The sequence below is a fragment of the Hemibagrus wyckioides genome, linkage group LG16, assembly GCF_019097595.1.
Source record: "Hemibagrus wyckioides isolate EC202008001 linkage group LG16, SWU_Hwy_1.0, whole genome shotgun sequence".
Lineage (NCBI taxonomy): Eukaryota > Metazoa > Chordata > Actinopteri > Siluriformes > Bagridae > Hemibagrus > Hemibagrus wyckioides.
In genome coordinates this window covers 23782971-23803361 of record NC_080725.1, presented here as the reverse complement: position 1 = coordinate 23803361, position 20391 = coordinate 23782971, and the positions used below count along the sequence as shown (strand labels likewise).

Here is a 20391-nt window from a genome sequence, read left to right as displayed (position 1 = left end):
AAAACATCTCCTGCATATTTAAAAGGATATTATTGTCTTTTTGAAAGAACTTACACCAAGTTACCCATGCTAACTCTGCTAAATTAACAACTATAGCAATGTGTTTAAAAAAAATTAGCTGTCATTGTGTGCCACACAGTCCGCATACAGACCAGTGCGGCCAGTTTGACCTACAGGTGAAGCAGGCCCAGCTGCGACAGTGGAAAACCACGCTGGAATCTTCCCGGACTGACGCTCACCTGTCCCAAGTAAACCCGCGGCGTGAAACAAACACTCCCACAACCTCAAATCTGCATGTTAGGACTCGCATTAATAGATTTACTAAATTCTTTTGGGGTTGAACAAAATATTAATAGACCGACTCATCGTTTTAATCATACACTAGACTTAGTTATATCACATGAGACCGATGTTACTGATATAGCGTTATACCGTTCTACCTCAAAGCGATGACATCACAGACCATCACCTCTTAGTGTACACTCTACCTGTAGAACATATTAGACACGTCTCTCCACGTTATAAACTTGGTAGAACTATAACTCCGACCACTAAAGACAGATTTACAAACAATCTGCCAGATCTGTCTCAACTTCTTACTAGACCCCGAAATGTAGATGCACTAGATGAAGTAACCAACAGCATAGGCAATATTTTCACCAGCACACTAGACACTGTTGCCCCCATCCAACTAAAAAAGGTCAGAGATAAAACACTGCACCATGGTACAATAGTCATACTCACACCCTCAAGAGAGCAACCCGTGACCTCGAGCCAAAGTGGAGAAAAACCAAATTAGAAGTTTTTAGAATTGAGTATAAAGACAGTCTGTCCAGCTATAGACAGGCTCGAAAAGCTGCTAGGGCTGAGCATCTGAGCAAACTGATAGAAATAAACCAGAACAATCCCAGATTCTTATTCAGTACAGTGGCTAAACTAACAAAGCATCAGATTTCTGGAGAGAGTATTTCAGCACAGTTTAGTAGTGAGGACTTTATGAATTTCTACACTGAAAAAATTGATAGTATCAGGAACAAAATATTGGATGTTCAACCACTGACAGCATCCGGTGATCCAGACCAGCCTAAAGCTCCACTGTAATGAGACAAGTAGAACCTGTACACCAGAGGGAGCCCTCGTCTGGGTAAACAGCCAGCTTTCCTTTGTTCTTTGCAAAGCGTCGCTTCTCATTGAGTACATGCCAAGCCTTTGATTGTTCAAGTCTGGATTGCTACTGTGTATGATCTCTGCCTGTTATAGTTCTACCACGATATTCAGATTTCGGTTTTGGTTTCCTGTTGAAAGTGTATTTGTTTTCTCGGTTTCTGACTCTTTCACCTGCCTTATCGTTTTTGATTATTGCTTGCCGTTTCTAATTATTAATAAAGATCTGCATCATGGATTCTTCTGCATCCGCCTCCAGTGATATGTCACATCCACATTTAAAGCTACAATGCTTTACCAGTATAGGGCAGGAAGAGCTAGTTAAACTTACCACCACGGCTAAATCAACAACGTGTTTGTTAGATCCAATTCCAACTAGATTGCTGAAAAAAGTGATACATACAGCTGGAGAGCCTCTTCTTAATATTATTAACTCCTCGTTATATCTAGGTCATGTCCCAAAATCTCTCAAGTTAGCACTTATTAAGCCTCTTCTTAAGAAACCGAAACTGGACCCTGATGAAATATCAAATTACAGACCGATTTCAAACCTTCTGTTTATATCAAAAATACTAGAAAAAGTGGTGTCAGCTCAATTATGCTCCTTCCTACAGGAAAACAATATCCTTGAAGAATTTCAGTCAGGTTTCAGGCCCCATCATAGTACAGAAACTGCACTAGTTAAAATCACTAATGGCTTGTTTTTACCTTCAGACCAAGGCTGCATCTCCATTTTAGTCCTGCTTGATCTTAGTGCTGCATTCGACACTATAGATCATAATATCCTCATAGATCTCTTACAAAATCACACAGGTATGCAGGGACAGGCATTAAAATGGTTTAGATCCTACCTGTCTGATCCATACCACCTTGTAGATTTAAATGGAGAACTGTCCAGTGTAGTGCCAGTGAAATACGGGGTCCCACAAGGGTCAGTTTTAGGACCTCTGCTTTTCTCAGTATACATGCTTCCATTGGGTAACATTTTTATGCCGATGATACCCAGTTATATATCTCATCAAAACCAGATGAAATACACTATATTGCCAAAAGTATTCGCTCACCTGCCTTGACTCGCATATGAACTTAAGTGACATCCCATTCCTAATCCATAGGGTTCAATATGACGTCGGTCCACCCTTTGCAGCTATAACAGCTTCAACTCTTCTGGGAAGGCTGTCCACAAGGTTTAGGAGTGTGTTTATGGGAATTTTTGACCATTCTTCCAGAAGCGCATTTGTGAGGTCACACACTGATGTTGGACGAGAAGGTCTGGCTCTCAGTCTCTGCTTTAATTCATCCCAAAGGTGTTCTATCGGGTTGAGGTCAGGACTCTGTGCAGGCCAGTCAAGTTCATCCACACCAGACTCTGTCATCCATGTCTTTATGGACCTTGCTTTGGTCACTGGTGCACAGTCATGTTGGAAGAGGAAGGGGCCAGCTCCAAACTGTTCCCACAAAGTTGGGAGCATGGAATTGTCCAAAATGTCTTGGTATGCTGAAGCATTCAGAGTTCCTTTCACTGGAACTAAGGGGCCAAGCCCAGCTCCTGAAAAACAACCCCACACCATAATCCCCCCTCCACCAAACTTTACACTTGGCACAATGCAGTCAGACAAGTACCGTTCTCCTGGCAACCGCCAAACCCAGACTCGTCCATCAGATTGCCAGATGGAGAAGCGCGATTCGTCACTCCAGAGAACGCGTCTCCACTGCTCTAGAGTCCAGTGGCGGCGTGCTTTACACCACTGCATCCGACGCTTTGCATTGCACTTGGTGATGTATGGCTTGGATGCAGCTGCTCGGCCATGGAAACCCATTCCATGAAGCTCTCTGCGCACTGTTCTTGAGCTCATCTGAAGGCCACATGAAGTTTGGAGGTCTGTAGCGATTGACACTGCAGAAAGTTGACGACCTCTTCGCACTATGCGCCTCAGCATCCGCTGACCCCGCTCCGTCAGTTTACGTGGCCTACCACTTCGTGGCTGAGTTGCTGTCGTTCCCAAACACTTCCACGTTCTTATAATACAGCTGACAGTTGACTGTGGAATATTTAGGAGCGAGGAAATTTCACGACTGGATTTGTTGCACAGGTGGCATCCTATCACAGTTCCACGCTGGAATTCACTGAGCTCCTGAGAGCGACCCATTCTTTCACAAATGTTTGTAAAAACAGTCTGCATGCCTAGGTGCTTGATTTTATACACCTGTGGCCATGGAAGTGATTGGAACACCTGATTCTGATTATTTGGATGGGTGAGCGAATACTTTTGGCAATATAGTGTATCTAATTTGTCTAGATTAACTGAGTGTGTTAAAGATATTAAAGATTAGATGACCGATAATTTTCTATTACTAAATTCTGATAAGACAGAGATATTACTTATTGGTCAAAAAACTAGCACACAGAAGCTCTCACAATTCAGCTTGCATCTAGAAGGATGTACTGTTACCACTAGCTGGACAGTGAAAGACCTGGGTGTAATATTAGACAGCAACTTATCCTTTGAAAATCATATTTACAATCTTACAAAAACAGCCTTCTTCCATCTTAGAAATATTGCCAAGCTTAGGAACATTTTATCTGTATCTGATGCAGAAAAACTAGTTCATGCATTCCTGACCCCCAGACTGGACTATTGTAATGCATTACTAGGTGTTTGTCCTGCATCTTCAATAAACAAGCTACAGTTAGTCCAGAATGCAGCCGCCAGAGTTCTTACCAGATCAAGAAAATTTGATCATATAACCCCAATATTATCATCCCTGCACTGGCTACCTGTTAAACTTAGAATTGACTATAAATTAGCTCTGCTTACATACAAGGCTCTAATTGGTTTAGCTCCCACCTATCTCTCCAGTCTTCTAACACGCTACAATCCACCATGCTCTTTAAGATCACAAAACTCTGGACTTCTGGTAGTTCCCAGAATATCAAAGTCCACAAAAGGGGGTAGAGCGTTTTCGTATTCCTAACTTTGGAATAGTCTTCCTAGGCATCTAGTGCTGCTAATATTATGAACAGCAGCTACGCTAATTCTGTTCCATTGTTTCCCTTCTTCTACCCATCTCGAGGCATACAGAGACTGTGCCAGCTCTAGTGGTATCCGGAGATGGACCAGCTCCAGCCGGGTTCTGCTTTGTGAGGATTGCGGTATTCAAAGCACCGCTGTCAACCTTAGGTGGACGACAACAACCTCCTTATTAATTTACATAACATTCTACACATGCTGTGTCAGCATTACACAATTGACTACACATAAATGTATGTATATAATCACACTCTCCGCTGTCACCCAAATGAGGATGGGTTCCCTTTTGAGTCTGGTTCCTCTCAAAGTTTCTTCCTCATACCATTTAAGGGAGTCTTTCCTTGCCACAGTTGCCTCAGTCACCTCAGGCTTGCTCACTTGGGATAACATCTAGGACTGTCTGTCTGTTTGTTGTTTTCTTATGTTGTTTCTTATGTAAAGCTGCTTTGAGACAATGCTCTTTGTTAAAAGTGATATACAAATAAAAATGAATTGAATTGAATTTTGATCTGATGAAAGAACTGTGCTTACAGCTGAGCGTATACAAAACACACACATCTCCATGTATGCCATGCAAGATGGAATGTTCAAATATCCAAATAGATCCATGAAAAATGAAGACGAATATATAAAACTGCTGGAATTTGCAAACTACAAAAGGGTCCATACTTTAACCAAATACATCCTGGTCTATGGCAGAGAGACACACCTGCCCACTGTCGTCCTACTTCACTGATGTCCACCATGTATCCTATTGTCACAGACAGTACTCCAAGTAATTATGTGTTGAGAAACTGTTCTGCATTCCAGTCAATTATGGATAATATTGCTGCAGCATGTGCACAACAAAAGAACTATGATCACCAGATTAGACATACAGCATACAGCCAGGTGATCTAGCATGGTTTGACCTTCTTGCTCTGGCTGGGAAAATTGGCTAGTCCCTACAGAGTTGTGTAGTGGCTCAACTCACCTGACAAGGACATTGCAATGGACTGTAGGTTCCAAATCAGCTTCACCTAAGAGCTAAGCCACAAGTTATACAATTTTCTTGAGCCTAATGAACCAACTATTTTGGTGCACTTGCTAGTTTCAAGATAAAGGGCCACTCTTTTATGTGGTCATACCCCCTCGTACCCCCTCTTACTGCACTATCCGGGTTGAGACCCTGGAGTTACCGTGTCCTTGCTACTGCTCAGCAACTGGGTGCTGCCTCCAGTGCTTATGAAGTTTCAAGCAGAGCTACAAAATCAAGATACTGTGTCCTTCTAAATGTTTCACACACTACATCTGCAGTGTGATTTGCTATTGATTTAAAACAAAATATTCTGACAGCATAACTCTCTTAAATAAAGAAAGTTACAAAGAACAGAGAGTCATTTCGAATTAGATTTGATAAAATGAGGAAGTTTTCCTTCCACAAAGGGGGAAGTAGTGTAAGGTTGGAAAGGAGAGAAATGATATGTACTGATTTTGATAATTAGTGAATATGTTGAAATGTTGATCTTTTGGTTTCTCGATCTGGCCTGTGTCAAGTTTTATTTTAACTTAATACTGTGTCAATTTAAGTTTAGAATTATAAATAGAAAAAAATGCATAAAAAATGTTATTTTTTGCAAGTTTGTGAGAGTGAAGTTTGGAGAAAAGAAGCTGTTCTGGACTGAACTCACCCACACTATGCTAAACTTACAGTACATGTCTTTTTTAAACATCACTTTCAGCTCTTTACAAACAGAAACACTTTTAAGATTCCTTTTCAGGTCACTTGTCCATTGTCCCATGATAGCTGATAGAGCAGCATTAATTTAGTAAAACAATATGACAAAAAGACTGAAGATTATTTGTTTTTTCAGCTATATTGTTCCTGCTGGTCCAGTATTGTGTGAACAATCCACTCCACCTACACACACCTGCTCTTGTACTGCCCATGTACAAGTGAGTTGTAGGTAATACACACCTCTGAGTCATTAGTGAGATTCAACAATAGTGTGTTTAAAGCCAGCACTGAAATGCACGACTGTTCTCTTACCTCCGACTGAGCCCAGAAAGCTTCCCTGTCAATGCCATTAATTTCCTCTAAAGCACTGGTTTTACGATACTTTAAACCCTGCAGAAACACACACACATTAAACATGTTTAATTTTACTCTCCATCACATGATGAACACTGCATTTGTTTACTCACATTGGTTTCCTGAACAGATCTGGAACTTTTTATTCCTTTCCACTGAGCAGCCTGAAGTTCTTGCTCCACCTGAATGAATCCATTTCAGATGTTCAGACCTTAAGCACTCGGTCATTAACATTAACACATTGAGCACTTTATTGATTTTCTGAGATTTGGTTCTTTACCGGTTCCTGTCGCTGCTGATTTTGAAGTTGGTTTTCCTGTCTCTTCTCTAACAATCTGTGAGAGACGAGAGAAATAAAACCTTCACTAGAGAGAAAACAAACACTAACATCAACAACCACATTTCACTTCACTCTTTCTTTTCCACACAGAATTAATCATGTTGTTTTTCAGTGATCTGATTAATGTGATGATCTGATTAATGTGATGATCTGATTGGTGTGATGATCTGATTATTGTGATGATCTGATTAATGTGATGATCTGAGTGGTGTGATGATCTGAGTGGTGTGATGATCTGATTAATGTGATGATCTGAGTGGTGTGATGATCTGATTATTGTGATGATCTGAGTGGTGTGATGATCTGAGTGGTGTGATGATCTGAGTGGTGTGATGATTTGAGTGGTATGATGATTTGAGTGGTGTGATGATCTGAGTGGTGTGATGATTTGAGTGGTGTGATGATCTGAGTGGTGTGATGATCTGAGTGGTGTGATCTGAGTGGTGTGATGATCTGAGTGGTGTGATGATCTGAGTGGTGTGATGATCTGAGTGGTGTGATGATTTGAGTGGTATGATGATTTGAGTGGTGTGATCTGAGTGGTGTGATGATCTGAGTGGTGTGATGATTTGAGTGGTGTGATGATCTGAGTGGTGTGATGATCTGAGTGGTGTGATGATTTGAGTGGTGTGATGATCTGAGTGGTGTGATGATCTGAGTGGTGTGATGATCTGAGTGGTGTGATGATTTGAGTGGTATGATGATTTGAGTGGTGTGATGATCTGAGTGGTGTGATGATTTGAGTGGTGTGATGATCTGAGTGGTGTGATGATTTGAGTGGTGTGATGATTTGAGTGGTGTGATGATCTGATTGGTGTGATGATCTGAGTGGTGTGATGATCTGAGTGGTGTGATGATCTGAGTGGTGTGATGATTTGAGTGGTGTGATGATCTGAGTGGTGTGATGATCTGATTATTGTGATGATCTGAGTGGTGTGATGATCTGAGTGGTGTGATCTGATTGGTGTGATGATCTGATTATTGTGATGATCTGAGTGGTGTGATGATCTGAGTGGTCTGATGATCTGATTGGTCTGATGATCTGATTGGTCTGATGATCTGATTGGTCTGATGATCTGATTGGTGTGATGATTTGAGTGGTGTGATGATCTGAGTGGTGTGATGATTTGAGTGGTGTGATGATTTGAGTGGTGTGATGATCTGAGTGGTGTGATGATCTGAGTGGTGTGGTGATCTGAGTGGTGTGATGATCTGATTGGTGTGATGATCTGAGTGGTGTGATGATTTGAGTGGTGTGATGATCTGAGTGGTGTGATGATCTGATTATTGTGATGATCTGAGTGGTGTGATGATCTGAGTGGTGTGATGATCTGATTGGTGTGATGATCTGATTATTGTGATGATCTGAGTGGTGTGATGATCTGAGTGGTGTGATGATCTGATTATTGTGATGATCTGAGTGGTGTGATGATCTGATTGGTGTGATGATCTGATTATTGTGATGATCTGAGTGGTGTGATGATCTGAGTGGTGTGATGATCTGAGTGGTGTGATGATCTGATTATTGTGATGATCTGAGTGGTGTGATGATCTGATTGGTGTGATGATCTGATTATTGTGATGATCTGAGTGGTGTGATGATCTGATTGGTGTGATGATCTGATTATTGTGATGATCTGAGTGGTGTGATGATCTGAGTGGTGTGATGATCTGATTATTGTGATGATCTGAGTGGTGTGATGATCTGATTGGTGTGATGATCTGATTATTGTGATGATCTGAGTGGTGTGATGATCTGATTAATGTGATGATCTGAGTGGTGTGATGATCTGAGTGGTGTGATGATCTGAGTGGTGTGATGATTTGAGTGGTGTGATGATCTGAGTGGTGTGATGATTTGAGTGGTGTGATGATCTGAGTGGTGTGATGATCTGAGTGGTGTGATGATCTGAGTGGTGTGATGATCTGAGTGGTGTGATGATTTGAGTGGTGTGATGATCTGAGTGGTGTGATGATTTGAGTGGTGTGATGATCTGAGTGGTCACCTCAGCTGATCGATCTGTTTGGCTCTCTCTCTCAGCCGTCTCTCTCTTTCAGCTGTCTCTCTCTCCTCCTGTTCTATTCTTTCTTTCTCAAGTCTCTGTCGTTCCTCTTCTGCTTTCTTTCTTTCCTGCTGACGGCGAGTTTGTTCCTCTTTCTAGTGAAGAGATGCAGAGAAAGAAAAAGAAAACCCAATCACACCATCCTGTACTCATTTCATGTGGAACTGCTTGGTTTCTGTCTGTTGCCAGTTAACGTAGTTGCCGTAGTAAAAGCTCTAGTGGTGTTAAACACTAAATTTGATGAACCTCATGTCAGGACACTAGTATTTCCTGGAGTAAACTTTAAAACATGTTGGATAATATAATATCTACATTAACACCACATTTATTGTCCCTAGCATAGATGGAACACTCCTGTTAAGCTCTGATTGTTAAAGAGACTCAGGCTCCACTTAAATTCATCCAGCAAACTGCACCAGGTTTCGTATGTAACTCAGTTCCCTAAGAAGGCAATGAGACGCTGCATCATGGCTGATGTTATGGGAATGCTTCATTGAGGAAATTGTATCTGAAGCTCTGTGTGTACACACGCCAATTTATTGGCTCGGGTAGACAAAGGTTATATGCGTCAGCAGGTCCATATACTCCTGCTTCTACTTTTGTGAATGAAGCGTGAGGGGACATCTAGGATTACATATGTAACTTGGTGCAGTTCCCTTTTGGGGACTCATAGGCCTCATGTTCCGCCGACTTATTTGGCAAATGATAGAAGGCCTGGGAGATGATTGGAGCGACTTGCCATCCTGTGCACCTTGGGGACATATCCTTGGTCGCTCTCAGTGAGAGAAACCTAGTCTCTCTCTCGAGCAAAATCTGCTAAACTAACCTGGACAGAGAGTGCGAATGCAGACCGCCCTGATGATTGATATAGATAACTACCATAATGCTGTCTGTGCACACTAAAACATAGTAGTCCCTCAGGTGTCGGAGAAAGTGTATCAATGCTAGAATTACGGCCCTCATCTCCAGGAACTTTATGTGCCATGAGAGATAAGGGCCCTCCCAGTGACCCTGGGCAGGGCAGCCGTCCATGACCGCTCCCCAGCTCGAAAGTGAAGAGTCTGTTGAAAGAGTCTTGTGATGATGACACTCTCCTAGAGCAGCACCCAAGGTCAGGAATGGGGGTCTTTTTACACAAGAAGGGTATGAAGCCCACACTGCATAAGCCTCATGACCCTGAGGGGATGCCTGCAGGGATGAAAGCCCACACCCCTGAGCCAGAGCTGGAATGGCCTCATGTGAAGCAGACAAAAGAGCATATGTTGGCTGCTGCCACCATGAGGCTATGCACTCTCTGTGTCTCGGCGACAGAGAGACTTTGGCCTAGCTGAATAGCTTTTACTTCTGACAGGATGGAAGCCACCTGAGTAGGAAACAGACATGTCTGCATCATTGTAGAGTCCCAAACTACCTAGAAGAAGGTGGTTCTCTGAGAAGGAGAAAGCACATATTTATCTGGGTTCAACCTGAGGCCTAGAGACCTTATATGGGCCAGTAATCAAGGTAATTGAGTACACGGATGCCCTGGAGACACAGCAGCACCAGGGCAGCATCTATGCACTTCATAAATGTCGATAGGGCTAGACCAAAAGGAAGAACACAATACTGGTACACTTTGCCCCCAAAAATGACCTGAGGAACTTCCTGTGCTCTGGCAGAGTGCCTATTTGAAAATATATGTCTTTGAGGTCTGTCATCACAAAGCAGTCCTCAGACCTGATCTGTGACACAATAAGTTTGAGCATGAGCATCTTGAAATTGAAGCTTATCAGCACACAGTTTAGACCCCGCAGGTCTGAAATTGAATGTGACCCCCCCATCTTTTTTTGAATGATAAAATGGCAGGTAAAAATGCCTGATTCTCAATCTGGGAGGGGATCGTGTTCTATGGCCCCTTTTCTGAAAAGTGAGAGTTCCACTTGGAGGAATGTGGTTTGGTGTTCAGCAAACTAGAGCAATGACAGCAATGACAGTGGGCAACACACCTTGAAACGGAGGAGGGCAGGAGGCAAACTGGATCCTTTTTTCTACCGTTTCCAGGTCCCACTGAGACACACCTGGCAGAAGGTTCCACGACAGAATTGTGCAAGAAAAGGGAGTGAGGACAGACTCTACTGACCCCTGAAATGCCAGAGGCAGTGACAGACCCATGGTCCTCTCTCACCTGACAGGCCTGGGTACTCTGACTGGCCTCCCTAGACTTTAAACTTATTCACTAACCCTAGATGGTATTCACTGTGTTGGCGATCAGGCCCTTTGGTGGCATTAGGGTGTCTAGGAGACAGGACTTATCTTTGTCCTCAATCCCCATTAAATTAAGCCACAAATGCCTCTCAGTGCCAAATAGTGCAGCTATAAAATTTATTTTTGTGTGGGTTGACTGCTATGTGGCACAGAGTGTGAGATCTTTGGCTCAGCAGAGCTAAAAAATTGCTTCAGAGTTAAACCCCTCGCTATGCTCGAGCTCTTTTAGCAGGTCAGCCAGGTAGGCCTGCCAGAATGCCATGGTGTACAGGGCCACACTGGCTTGACTTGTTGCTGTGTAGGCCTTCCCCACAAGGGCTCTGGTGGCTCTACATGGCTTAGAGGAAAACACGGGCTTCTTCCATGCAGCTGATGTAGGAGAGGGATAGCTTGCGAGTGTGTCTTCAACCCTAGGCATGGCCATATACTCGTATTCCTTGAGCCCCACAATGGCTGAATAATTAGAGATGGCTGGGAAAAACATATGGGCCCCCAGGACCTCGATACCATGGCATGGAGGAGCACATGGCAATGACAAAGCAGCATTAATTTAGTAAAACAATACGACATACAGACTGAAGATTGTATGAATCTTATATTATTTGTTTTTTCAGCTATATTGTTCCTGTTGGTCCAGTATTGTGTGAACAATCCACTCCACCTACACACACCTGCTCTTGTACTGCCCATGTACAAGTGAGTTGTAGGTAATACACACCTCTGAGTCATTAGTGAGATTCAACAATAGTGTGTTTAAAGCCAGCACTGAAATGCACGACTGTTCTCTTACCTCCGACTGAGCCCAGAAAGCTTCCCTGTCAATGCCATTAATTTCCTCTAAAGCACTGGTTTTACGATACTTTAAACCCTGCAGAAACACACACACATTAAACATGTTTAATTTTACTCTCCATCACATGATGAACACTGCATTTGTTTACTCACATTGGTTTCCTGAACAGATCTGGAACTTTTTATTCCTTTCCACTGAGCAGCCTGAAGTTCTTGCTCCACCTGAATGAATCCATTTCAGATGTTCAGACCTTAAGCACTCGGTCATTAACATTAACACATTGAGCACTTTATTGATTTTCTGAGATTTGGTTCTTTACCGGTTCCTGTCGCTGCTGATTTTGAAGTTGGTTTTCCTGTCTCTTCTCTAACAATCTGTGAGAGACGAGAGAAATAAAACCTTCACTAGAGAGAAAACAAACACTAACATCAACAACCACATTTCACTTCACTCTTTCTTTTCCACACAGAATTAATCATGTTGTTTTTCAGTGATCTGATTAATGTGATGATCTGATTAATGTGATGATCTGAGTGGTGTGATGATCTGATTATTGTGATGATCTGAGTGGTGTGATGATTTGAGTGGTATGATGATTTGAGTGGTGTGATGATCTGAGTGGTGTGATGATTTGAGTGGTGTGATGATCTGAGTGGTGTGATGATCTGAGTGGTGTGATCTGAGTGGTGTGATGATCTGAGTGGTGTGATGATCTGAGTGGTGTGATGATCTGAGTGGTGTGATGATCTGAGTGGTGTGATGATTTGAGTGGTATGATGATTTGAGTGGTGTGATCTGAGTGGTGTGATGATCTGAGTGGTGTGATGATTTGAGTGGTGTGATGATCTGAGTGGTGTGATGATCTGAGTGGTGTGATGATTTGAGTGGTGTGATGATCTGAGTGGTGTGATGATCTGAGTGGTGTGATGATCTGAGTGGTGTGATGATTTGAGTGGTATGATGATTTGAGTGGTGTGATGATCTGAGTGGTGTGATGATTTGAGTGGTGTGATGATCTGAGTGGTGTGATGATTTGAGTGGTGTGATGATCTGAGTGGTGTGATGATTTGAGTGGTGTGATGATTTGAGTGGTGTGATGATCTGATTGGTGTGATGATCTGAGTGGTGTGATGATCTGAGTGGTGTGATGATCTGAGTGGTGTGATGATTTGAGTGGTGTGATGATCTGAGTGGTGTGATGATCTGATTATTGTGATGATCTGAGTGGTGTGATGATCTGAGTGGTGTGATCTGATTGGTGTGATGATCTGATTATTGTGATGATCTGAGTGGTGTGATGATCTGAGTGGTCTGATGATCTGATTGGTCTGATGATCTGATTGGTCTGATGATCTGATTGGTCTGATGATCTGATTGGTGTGATGATTTGAGTGGTGTGATGATCTGAGTGGTGTGATGATTTGAGTGGTGTGATGATTTGAGTGGTGTGATGATCTGAGTGGTGTGATGATCTGAGTGGTGTGGTGATCTGAGTGGTGTGATGATCTGATTGGTGTGATGATCTGAGTGGTGTGATGATTTGAGTGGTGTGATGATCTGAGTGGTGTGATGATCTGATTATTGTGATGATCTGAGTGGTGTGATGATCTGAGTGGTGTGATGATCTGATTGGTGTGATGATCTGATTATTGTGATGATCTGAGTGGTGTGATGATCTGAGTGGTGTGATGATCTGATTATTGTGATGATCTGAGTGGTGTGATGATCTGATTGGTGTGATGATCTGATTATTGTGATGATCTGAGTGGTGTGATGATCTGAGTGGTGTGATGATCTGATTATTGTGATGATCTGAGTGGTGTGATGATCTGATTGGTGTGATGATCTGATTATTGTGATGATCTGAGTGGTGTGATGATCTGATTGGTGTGATGATCTGATTATTGTGATGATCTGAGTGGTGTGATGATCTGAGTGGTGTGATGATCTGATTATTGTGATGATCTGAGTGGTGTGATGATCTGATTGGTGTGATGATCTGATTATTGTGATGATCTGAGTGGTGTGATGATCTGATTAATGTGATGATCTGAGTGGTGTGATGATCTGAGTGGTGTGATGATCTGAGTGGTGTGATGATTTGAGTGGTGTGATGATCTGAGTGGTGTGATGATTTGAGTGGTGTGATGATCTGAGTGGTGTGATGATCTGAGTGGTGTGATGATCTGAGTGGTGTGATGATCTGAGTGGTGTGATGATTTGAGTGGTGTGATGATCTGAGTGGTGTGATGATTTGAGTGGTGTGATGATCTGAGTGGTCACCTCAGCTGATCGATCTGTTTGGCTCTCTCTCTCAGCCGTCTCTCTCTTTCAGCTGTCTCTCTCTCCTCCTGTTCTATTCTTTCTTTCTCAAGTCTCTGTCGTTCCTCTTCTGCTTTCTTTCTTTCCTGCTGACGGCGAGTTTGTTCCTCTTTCTAGTGAAGAGATGCAGAGAAAGAAAAAGAAAACCCAATCACACCATCCTGTACTCATTTCATGTGGAACTGCTTGGTTTCTGTCTGTTGCCAGTTAACGTAGTTGCCGTAGTAAAAGCTCTAGTGGTGTTAAACACTAAATTTGATGAACCTCATGTCAGGACACTAGTATTTCCTGGAGTAAACTTTAAAACATGTTGGATAATATAATATCTACATTAACACCACATTTATTGTCCCTAGCATAGATGGAACACTCCTGTTAAGCTCTGATTGTTAAAGAGACTCAGGCTCCACTTAAATTCATCCAGCAAACTGCACCAGGTTTCGTATGTAACTCAGTTCCCTAAGAAGGCAATGAGACGCTGCATCATGGCTGATGTTATGGGAATGCTTCATTGAGGAAATTGTATCTGAAGCTCTGTGTGTACACACGCCAATTTATTGGCTCGGGTAGACAAAGGTTATATGCGTCAGCAGGTCCATATACTCCTGCTTCTACTTTTGTGAATGAAGCGTGAGGGGACATCTAGGATTACATATGTAACTTGGTGCAGTTCCCTTTTGGGGACTCATAGGCCTCATGTTCCGCCGACTTATTTGGCAAATGATAGAAGGCCTGGGAGATGATTGGAGCGACTTGCCATCCTGTGCACCTTGGGGACATATCCTTGGTCGCTCTCAGTGAGAGAAACCTAGTCTCTCTCTCGAGCAAAATCTGCTAAACTAACCTGGACAGAGAGTGCGAATGCAGACCGCCCTGATGATTGATATAGATAACTACCATAATGCTGTCTGTGCACACTAAAACATAGTAGTCCCTCAGGTGTCGGAGAAAGTGTATCAATGCTAGAATTACGGCCCTCATCTCCAGGAACTTTATGTGCCATGAGAGATAAGGGCCCTCCCAGTGACCCTGGGCAGGGCAGCCGTCCATGACCGCTCCCCAGCTCGAAAGTGAAGAGTCTGTTGAAAGAGTCTTGTGATGATGACACTCTCCTAGAGCAGCACCCAAGGTCAAGAATGGGGGTCTTTTTACACAAGAAGGGTATGAAGCCCACACTGCATAAGCCTCATGACCCTGAGGGGATGCCTGCAGGGATGAAAGCCCACACCCCTGAGCCAGAGCTGGAATGGCCTCATGTGAAGCAGACAAAAGAGCATATGTTGGCTGCTGCCACCATGAGGCTATGCACTCTCTGTGTCTCGGCGACAGAGAGACTTTGGCCTAGCTGAATAGCTTTTACTTCTGACAGGATGGAAGCCACCTGAGTAGGAAACAGACATGTCTGCATCATTGTAGAGTCCCAAACTACCTAGAAGAAGGTGGTTCTCTGAGAAGGAGAAAGCACATATTTATCTGGGTTCAACCTGAGGCCTAGAGACCTTATATGGGCCAGTCATCAAGGTAATTGAGTACACGGATGCCCTGGAGACACAGCAGCACCAGGGCAGCATCTATGCACTTCATAAATGTCGATAGGGCTAGACCAAAAGGAAGAACACAATACTGGTACACTTTGCCCCCAAAAATGACCTGAGGAACTTCCTGTGCTCTGGCAGAGTGCCTATTTGAAAATATATGTCTTTGAGGTCTGTCATCACAAAGCAGTCCTCAGACCTGATCTGTGACACAATAAGTTTGAGCATGAGCATCTTGAAATTGAAGCTTATCAGCACACAGTTTAGACCCCGCAGGTCTGAAATTGAATGTGACCCCCCCATCTTTTTTTGAATGACAAAATGGCAGGTAAAAATGCCTGATTCTCAATCTGGGAGGGGATCGTGTTCTATGGCCCCTTTTCTGAAAAGTGAGAGTTCCACTTGGAGGAATGTGGTTTGGTGTTCAGCAAACTAGAGCAATGACAGCAATGACAGTGGGCAACACACCTTGAAACGGAGGAGGGCAGGAGGCAAACTGGATCCTTTTTTCTACCGTTTCCAGGTCCCACTGAGACACACCTGGCAGAAGGTTCCACGACAGAATTGTGCAAGAAAAGGGAGTGAGGACAGACTCTACTGACCCCTGAAATGCCAGAGGCAGTGACAGACCCATGGTCCTCTCTCACCTGACAGGCCTGGGTACTCTGACTGGCCTCCCTAGACTTTAAACTTATTCACTAACCCTAGATGGTATTCACTGTGTTGGCGATCAGGCCCTTTGGTGGCATTAGGGTGTCTAGGAGACAGGACTTATCTTTGTCCTCAATCCCCATTAAATTAAGCCACAAATGCCTCTCAGTGCCAAATAGTGCAGCTATAAAATTTATTTTTGTGTGGGTTGACTGCTATGTGGCACAGAGTGTGAGATCTTTGGCTCAGCAGAGCTAAAAAATTGCTTCAGAGTTAAACCCCTCGCTATGCTCGAGCTCTTTTAGCAGGTCAGCCAGGTAGGCCTGCCAGAATGCCATGGTGTACAGGGCCACACTGGCTTGACTTGTTGCTGTGTAGGCCTTCCCCACAAGGGCTCTGGTGGCTCTACATGGCTTAGAGGAAAACACGGGCTTCTTCCATGCAGCTGATGTAGGAGAGGGATAGCTTGCGAGTGTGTCTTCAACCCTAGGCATGGCCATATACTCGTATTCCTTGAGCCCCACAATGGCTGAATAATTAGAGATGGCTGGGAAAAACATATGGGCCCCCAGGACCTCGATACCATGGCATGGAGGAGCACATGGCAATGACAAAGCAGCATTAATTTAGTAAAACAATACGACATACAGACTGAAGATTGTATGAATCTTATATTATTTGTTTTTTCAGCTATATTGTTCCTGTTGGTCCAGTATTGTGTGAACAATCCACTCCACCTACACACACCTGCTCTTGTACTGCCCATGTACAAGTGAGTTGTAGGTAATACACACCTCTGAGTCATTAGTGAGATTCAACAATAGTGTGTTTAAAGCCAGCACTGAAATGCACGACTGTTCTCTTACCTCCGACTGAGCCCAGAAAGCTTCCCTGTCAATGCCATTAATTTCCTCTAAAGCACTGGTTTTACGATACTTTAAACCCTGCAGAAACACACACACATTAAACATGTTTAATTTTACTCTCCATCACATGATGAACACTGCATTTCATTTGTTTACTCACATTGGCTTCCTGAACAGATCTGGAACTTCTTATTCCTTTCCACTGAGCAGCCTGAAGTTCTTGCTCCACCTGAATGAATCCATTTCAGATGTTCAGACCTTAAGCACTCGGTCATTAACATTAACACATTGAGCACTTTATTGATTTTCTGAGATTTGGTTCTTTACCGGTTCCTGTCGCTGCTGATTTTGAAGTTGGTTTTCCTGTCTCTTCTCTAACAATCTGTGAGAGACGAGAGAAATAAAACCTTCACTAGAGAGAAAACAAACACTAACATCAACAACCACATTTCACTTCACTCTTTCTTTTCCACTCTGTTAGAATTAATCATGTTGTTTTTCAGTGATCTGATTAATGTGATGATCTGATTGGTCTGATGATCTGATTGGTGTGATGATCTGATTGGTGTGATGATTTGAGTGGTGTGATGATCTGATTGTTGTGATGATCTGATTGGTGTGATGATCTGAGTGGTATGATGATCTGAGTGGTGTGATGATTTGAGTAGTCACCTCAGCTGATCGATCTGTTTGGCTCTCTCTTTCAGCCGTCTCTCTCTCTCAGCCGTCTCTCTCTCCTCCTGTTCTATTCTCTCTTTCTCCAATCTCTGTCGTTCCTCCTCTGCTTTTTTTCTCTCCTGCTGACGGCGAGTTTGTTCCTCTTTCTAGTGAAGAGATGCAGAGAAATACAAAGAAAACCCAATCACACCATCCTGTACTCATTTCATGTGGAACTGCTTGGTTTCTGTCTGTTGCCAGTTAACTGAGTTGCCGTAGTAAAAGCCCTAGTGGTGTTAAACACTAAATTTGATGAACCTCATGTCAGGACACTAGTATTTCTTGGAGTAAACTTTTAAACATGAGGGGATGCCTGGGGTTACATACGGTACTTTCTGCAGTTCCCTTTTAGGGACCTCATAGGCATAATTGGCCTGGGGAATGGCCTCTACTAGCCTGTGCACCAGGCGCTGCTTGGAAAAAAAGACCTTGCCCTTGTTCCAGCTCCCAAAGCAGACAAACAGGGAAGAGGACTTACACCACAAGCTTGAGCGGTGGAAATAAGTTCTCTGGGCCCTTACCAGTGCAGCTTCTCATGCCGCCGACTCATTTGGCAGATGACAGAAGGCCTGGGAGATGACCAGAGTGACCTGCCATCCTGGGCACCTTGGGGATGTATCCAGGATGTATCCTTGGACATGCCAGATAAAAATCTGCCAAATGCACTCCACCACCTGCGGGTAGAGACCCCCATTCCCCAGGCCTCAGCGCCTGCCTCAACAGAAAGTCTGCATCCTGATTTACATGCCCTGGGATGAAAATCGCTCTCAGCGAGAGAAACCTGGTCTGTGTCCAGAGCAGAACCTGCTACACTAACCTGAACAGAGGGTGCGAATGCAGACCGCCCTGATGATATAGGTAGTACAGGAACTTTATGTGCCATGAGAGATAAGGGCCCTCCCAGTGACCCTGGGCAGGGCAGCCGTCCATGACCGCTCCCCAGCTCGAAAGTGAAGAGTCTGTTGAAAGAGTCTTGTGATGATGACACTCTCCTAGAGCAGCACCCAAGGTCAAGAATGGGGGTCTTTTTACACAAGAAGGGTATGAAGCCCACACTGCATAAGCCTCATGACCCTGAGGGGATGCCTGCAGGGATGAAAGCCCACACCCCTGAGCCAGAGCTGGAATGGCCTCATGTGAAGCAGACAAAAGAGCATATGTTGGCTGCTGCCACCATGAGGCTATGCACTCTCTGTGTCTCGGCGACAGAGAGACTTTGGCCTAGCTGAATAGCTTTTACTTCTGACAGGATGGAAGCCACCTGAGTAGGAAACAGACATGTCTGCATCATTGTAGAGTCCCAAACTACCTAGAAGAAGGTGGTTCTCTGAGAAGGAGAAAGCACATATTTATCTGGGTTCAACCTGAGGCCTAGAGACCTTATATGGGCCAGTCATCAAGGTAATTGAGTACACGGATGCCCTGGAGACACAGCAGCACCAGGGCAGCATCTATGCACTTCATAAATGTCGATAGGGCTAGACCAAAAGGAAGAACACAATACTGGTACACTTTGCCCCCAAAAATGACCTGAGGAACTTCCTGTGCTCTGGCAGAGTGCCTATTTGAAAATATATGTCTTTGAGGTCTGTCATCACAAAGCAATCCTCAGACCTGATCTGTGACACAATAAGTTTGAGCATGAGCATCTTGAAATTGAAGCTTATCAGCACACAGTTTAGACCCCGCAGGTCTGAAATTGAATGTGACCCCCCCATCTTTTTTTGAATGACAAAATGGCAGGTAAAAATGCCTGATTCTCAATCTGGGTGGGGATCGTGTTCTATGGCCCCTTTTCTGAAAAGTGAGAGTTCCACTTGGAGGAATGTGGTTTGGTGTTCAGCAAACTAGAGCAATGACAGCAATGACAGTGGGCAACACACCTTGAAACGGAGGAGGGCAGGAGGCAAACTGGATCCTTTTTTCTACCGTTTCCAGGTCCCACTGAGACACACCTGGCAGAAGGTTCCACGACAGAATTGTGCAAGAAAAGGGAGTGAGGACAGACTCTACTGACCCCTGAAATGCCAGAGGCAGTGACAGACCCATGGTCCTCTCTCACCTGACAGGCCTGGGTACTCTGACTGGCCTCCCTAGACTTTAAACTTATTCACTAACCCTAGATGGTATTCACTGTGTTGGCGATCAGGCCCTTTGGTGGCATTAGGGTGTCTAGGAGACAGGACTTATCTTTGTCCTCAATCCCCATTAAATTAAGCCACAAATGCCTCTCAGTGCCAAATAGTGCAGCTATAAAATTTATTTTTGTGTGGGTTGACTGCTATGTGGCACAGAGTGTGAGATCTTTGGCTCAGCAGAGCTAAAAAATTGCTTCAGAGTTAAACCCCTCGCTATGCTCGAGCTCTTTCAGCAGGTCAGCCAGGTAGGCCTGCCAGAATGCCATGGTGTACAGGGCCACACTGGTTTGACTTGTTGCTGTGTAGGCCTTCCCCACAAGGGCTCTGGTGGCTCTACATGGCTTAGAGGAAAACACGGGCTTCTTCCATGCAGCTGATGTAGGAGAGGGATAGCTTGCGAGTGTGTCTTCAACCCTAGGCATGGCCATATACTCGTATTCCTTGAGCCCCACAAT

The 20391-nt window shown here is 43.9% G+C and overlaps 1 protein-coding gene across 5 annotated transcripts in view; it reads right to left on the bottom strand.

Moving 5' to 3' along the window:
* LOC131366854 (trichohyalin-like) overlaps positions 1 to 20391 on the bottom strand; it is a 74644-nt gene that overhangs the window by 32281 nt on the left and 21972 nt on the right. For 3 of the 5 annotated variants that reach the window (XM_058411781.1, XM_058411779.1, XM_058411780.1), the window contains exons 19-30: positions 17754 to 17905; positions 17409 to 17463; positions 17242 to 17310; positions 17082 to 17159; positions 13991 to 14142; positions 12027 to 12081; positions 11860 to 11928; positions 11705 to 11782; positions 8614 to 8765; positions 6548 to 6602; positions 6381 to 6449; positions 6226 to 6303 (exon numbers count right to left, since the gene is read on the bottom strand). In XM_058411781.1, coding sequence (XP_058267764.1) covers positions 6226 to 6303; positions 6381 to 6449; positions 6548 to 6602; positions 8614 to 8765; positions 11705 to 11782; positions 11860 to 11928; positions 12027 to 12081; positions 13991 to 14142; positions 17082 to 17159; positions 17242 to 17310; positions 17409 to 17463; positions 17754 to 17905 — 1062 coding nt within the window. The remainder of the gene's footprint in view (positions 1 to 6225; positions 6304 to 6380; positions 6450 to 6547; positions 6603 to 8613; positions 8766 to 11704; positions 11783 to 11859; positions 11929 to 12026; positions 12082 to 13990; positions 14143 to 17081; positions 17160 to 17241; positions 17311 to 17408; positions 17464 to 17753; positions 17906 to 20391) is intronic. The other 2 variants (XM_058411783.1, XM_058411782.1) reach the window with 2 other exon arrangements.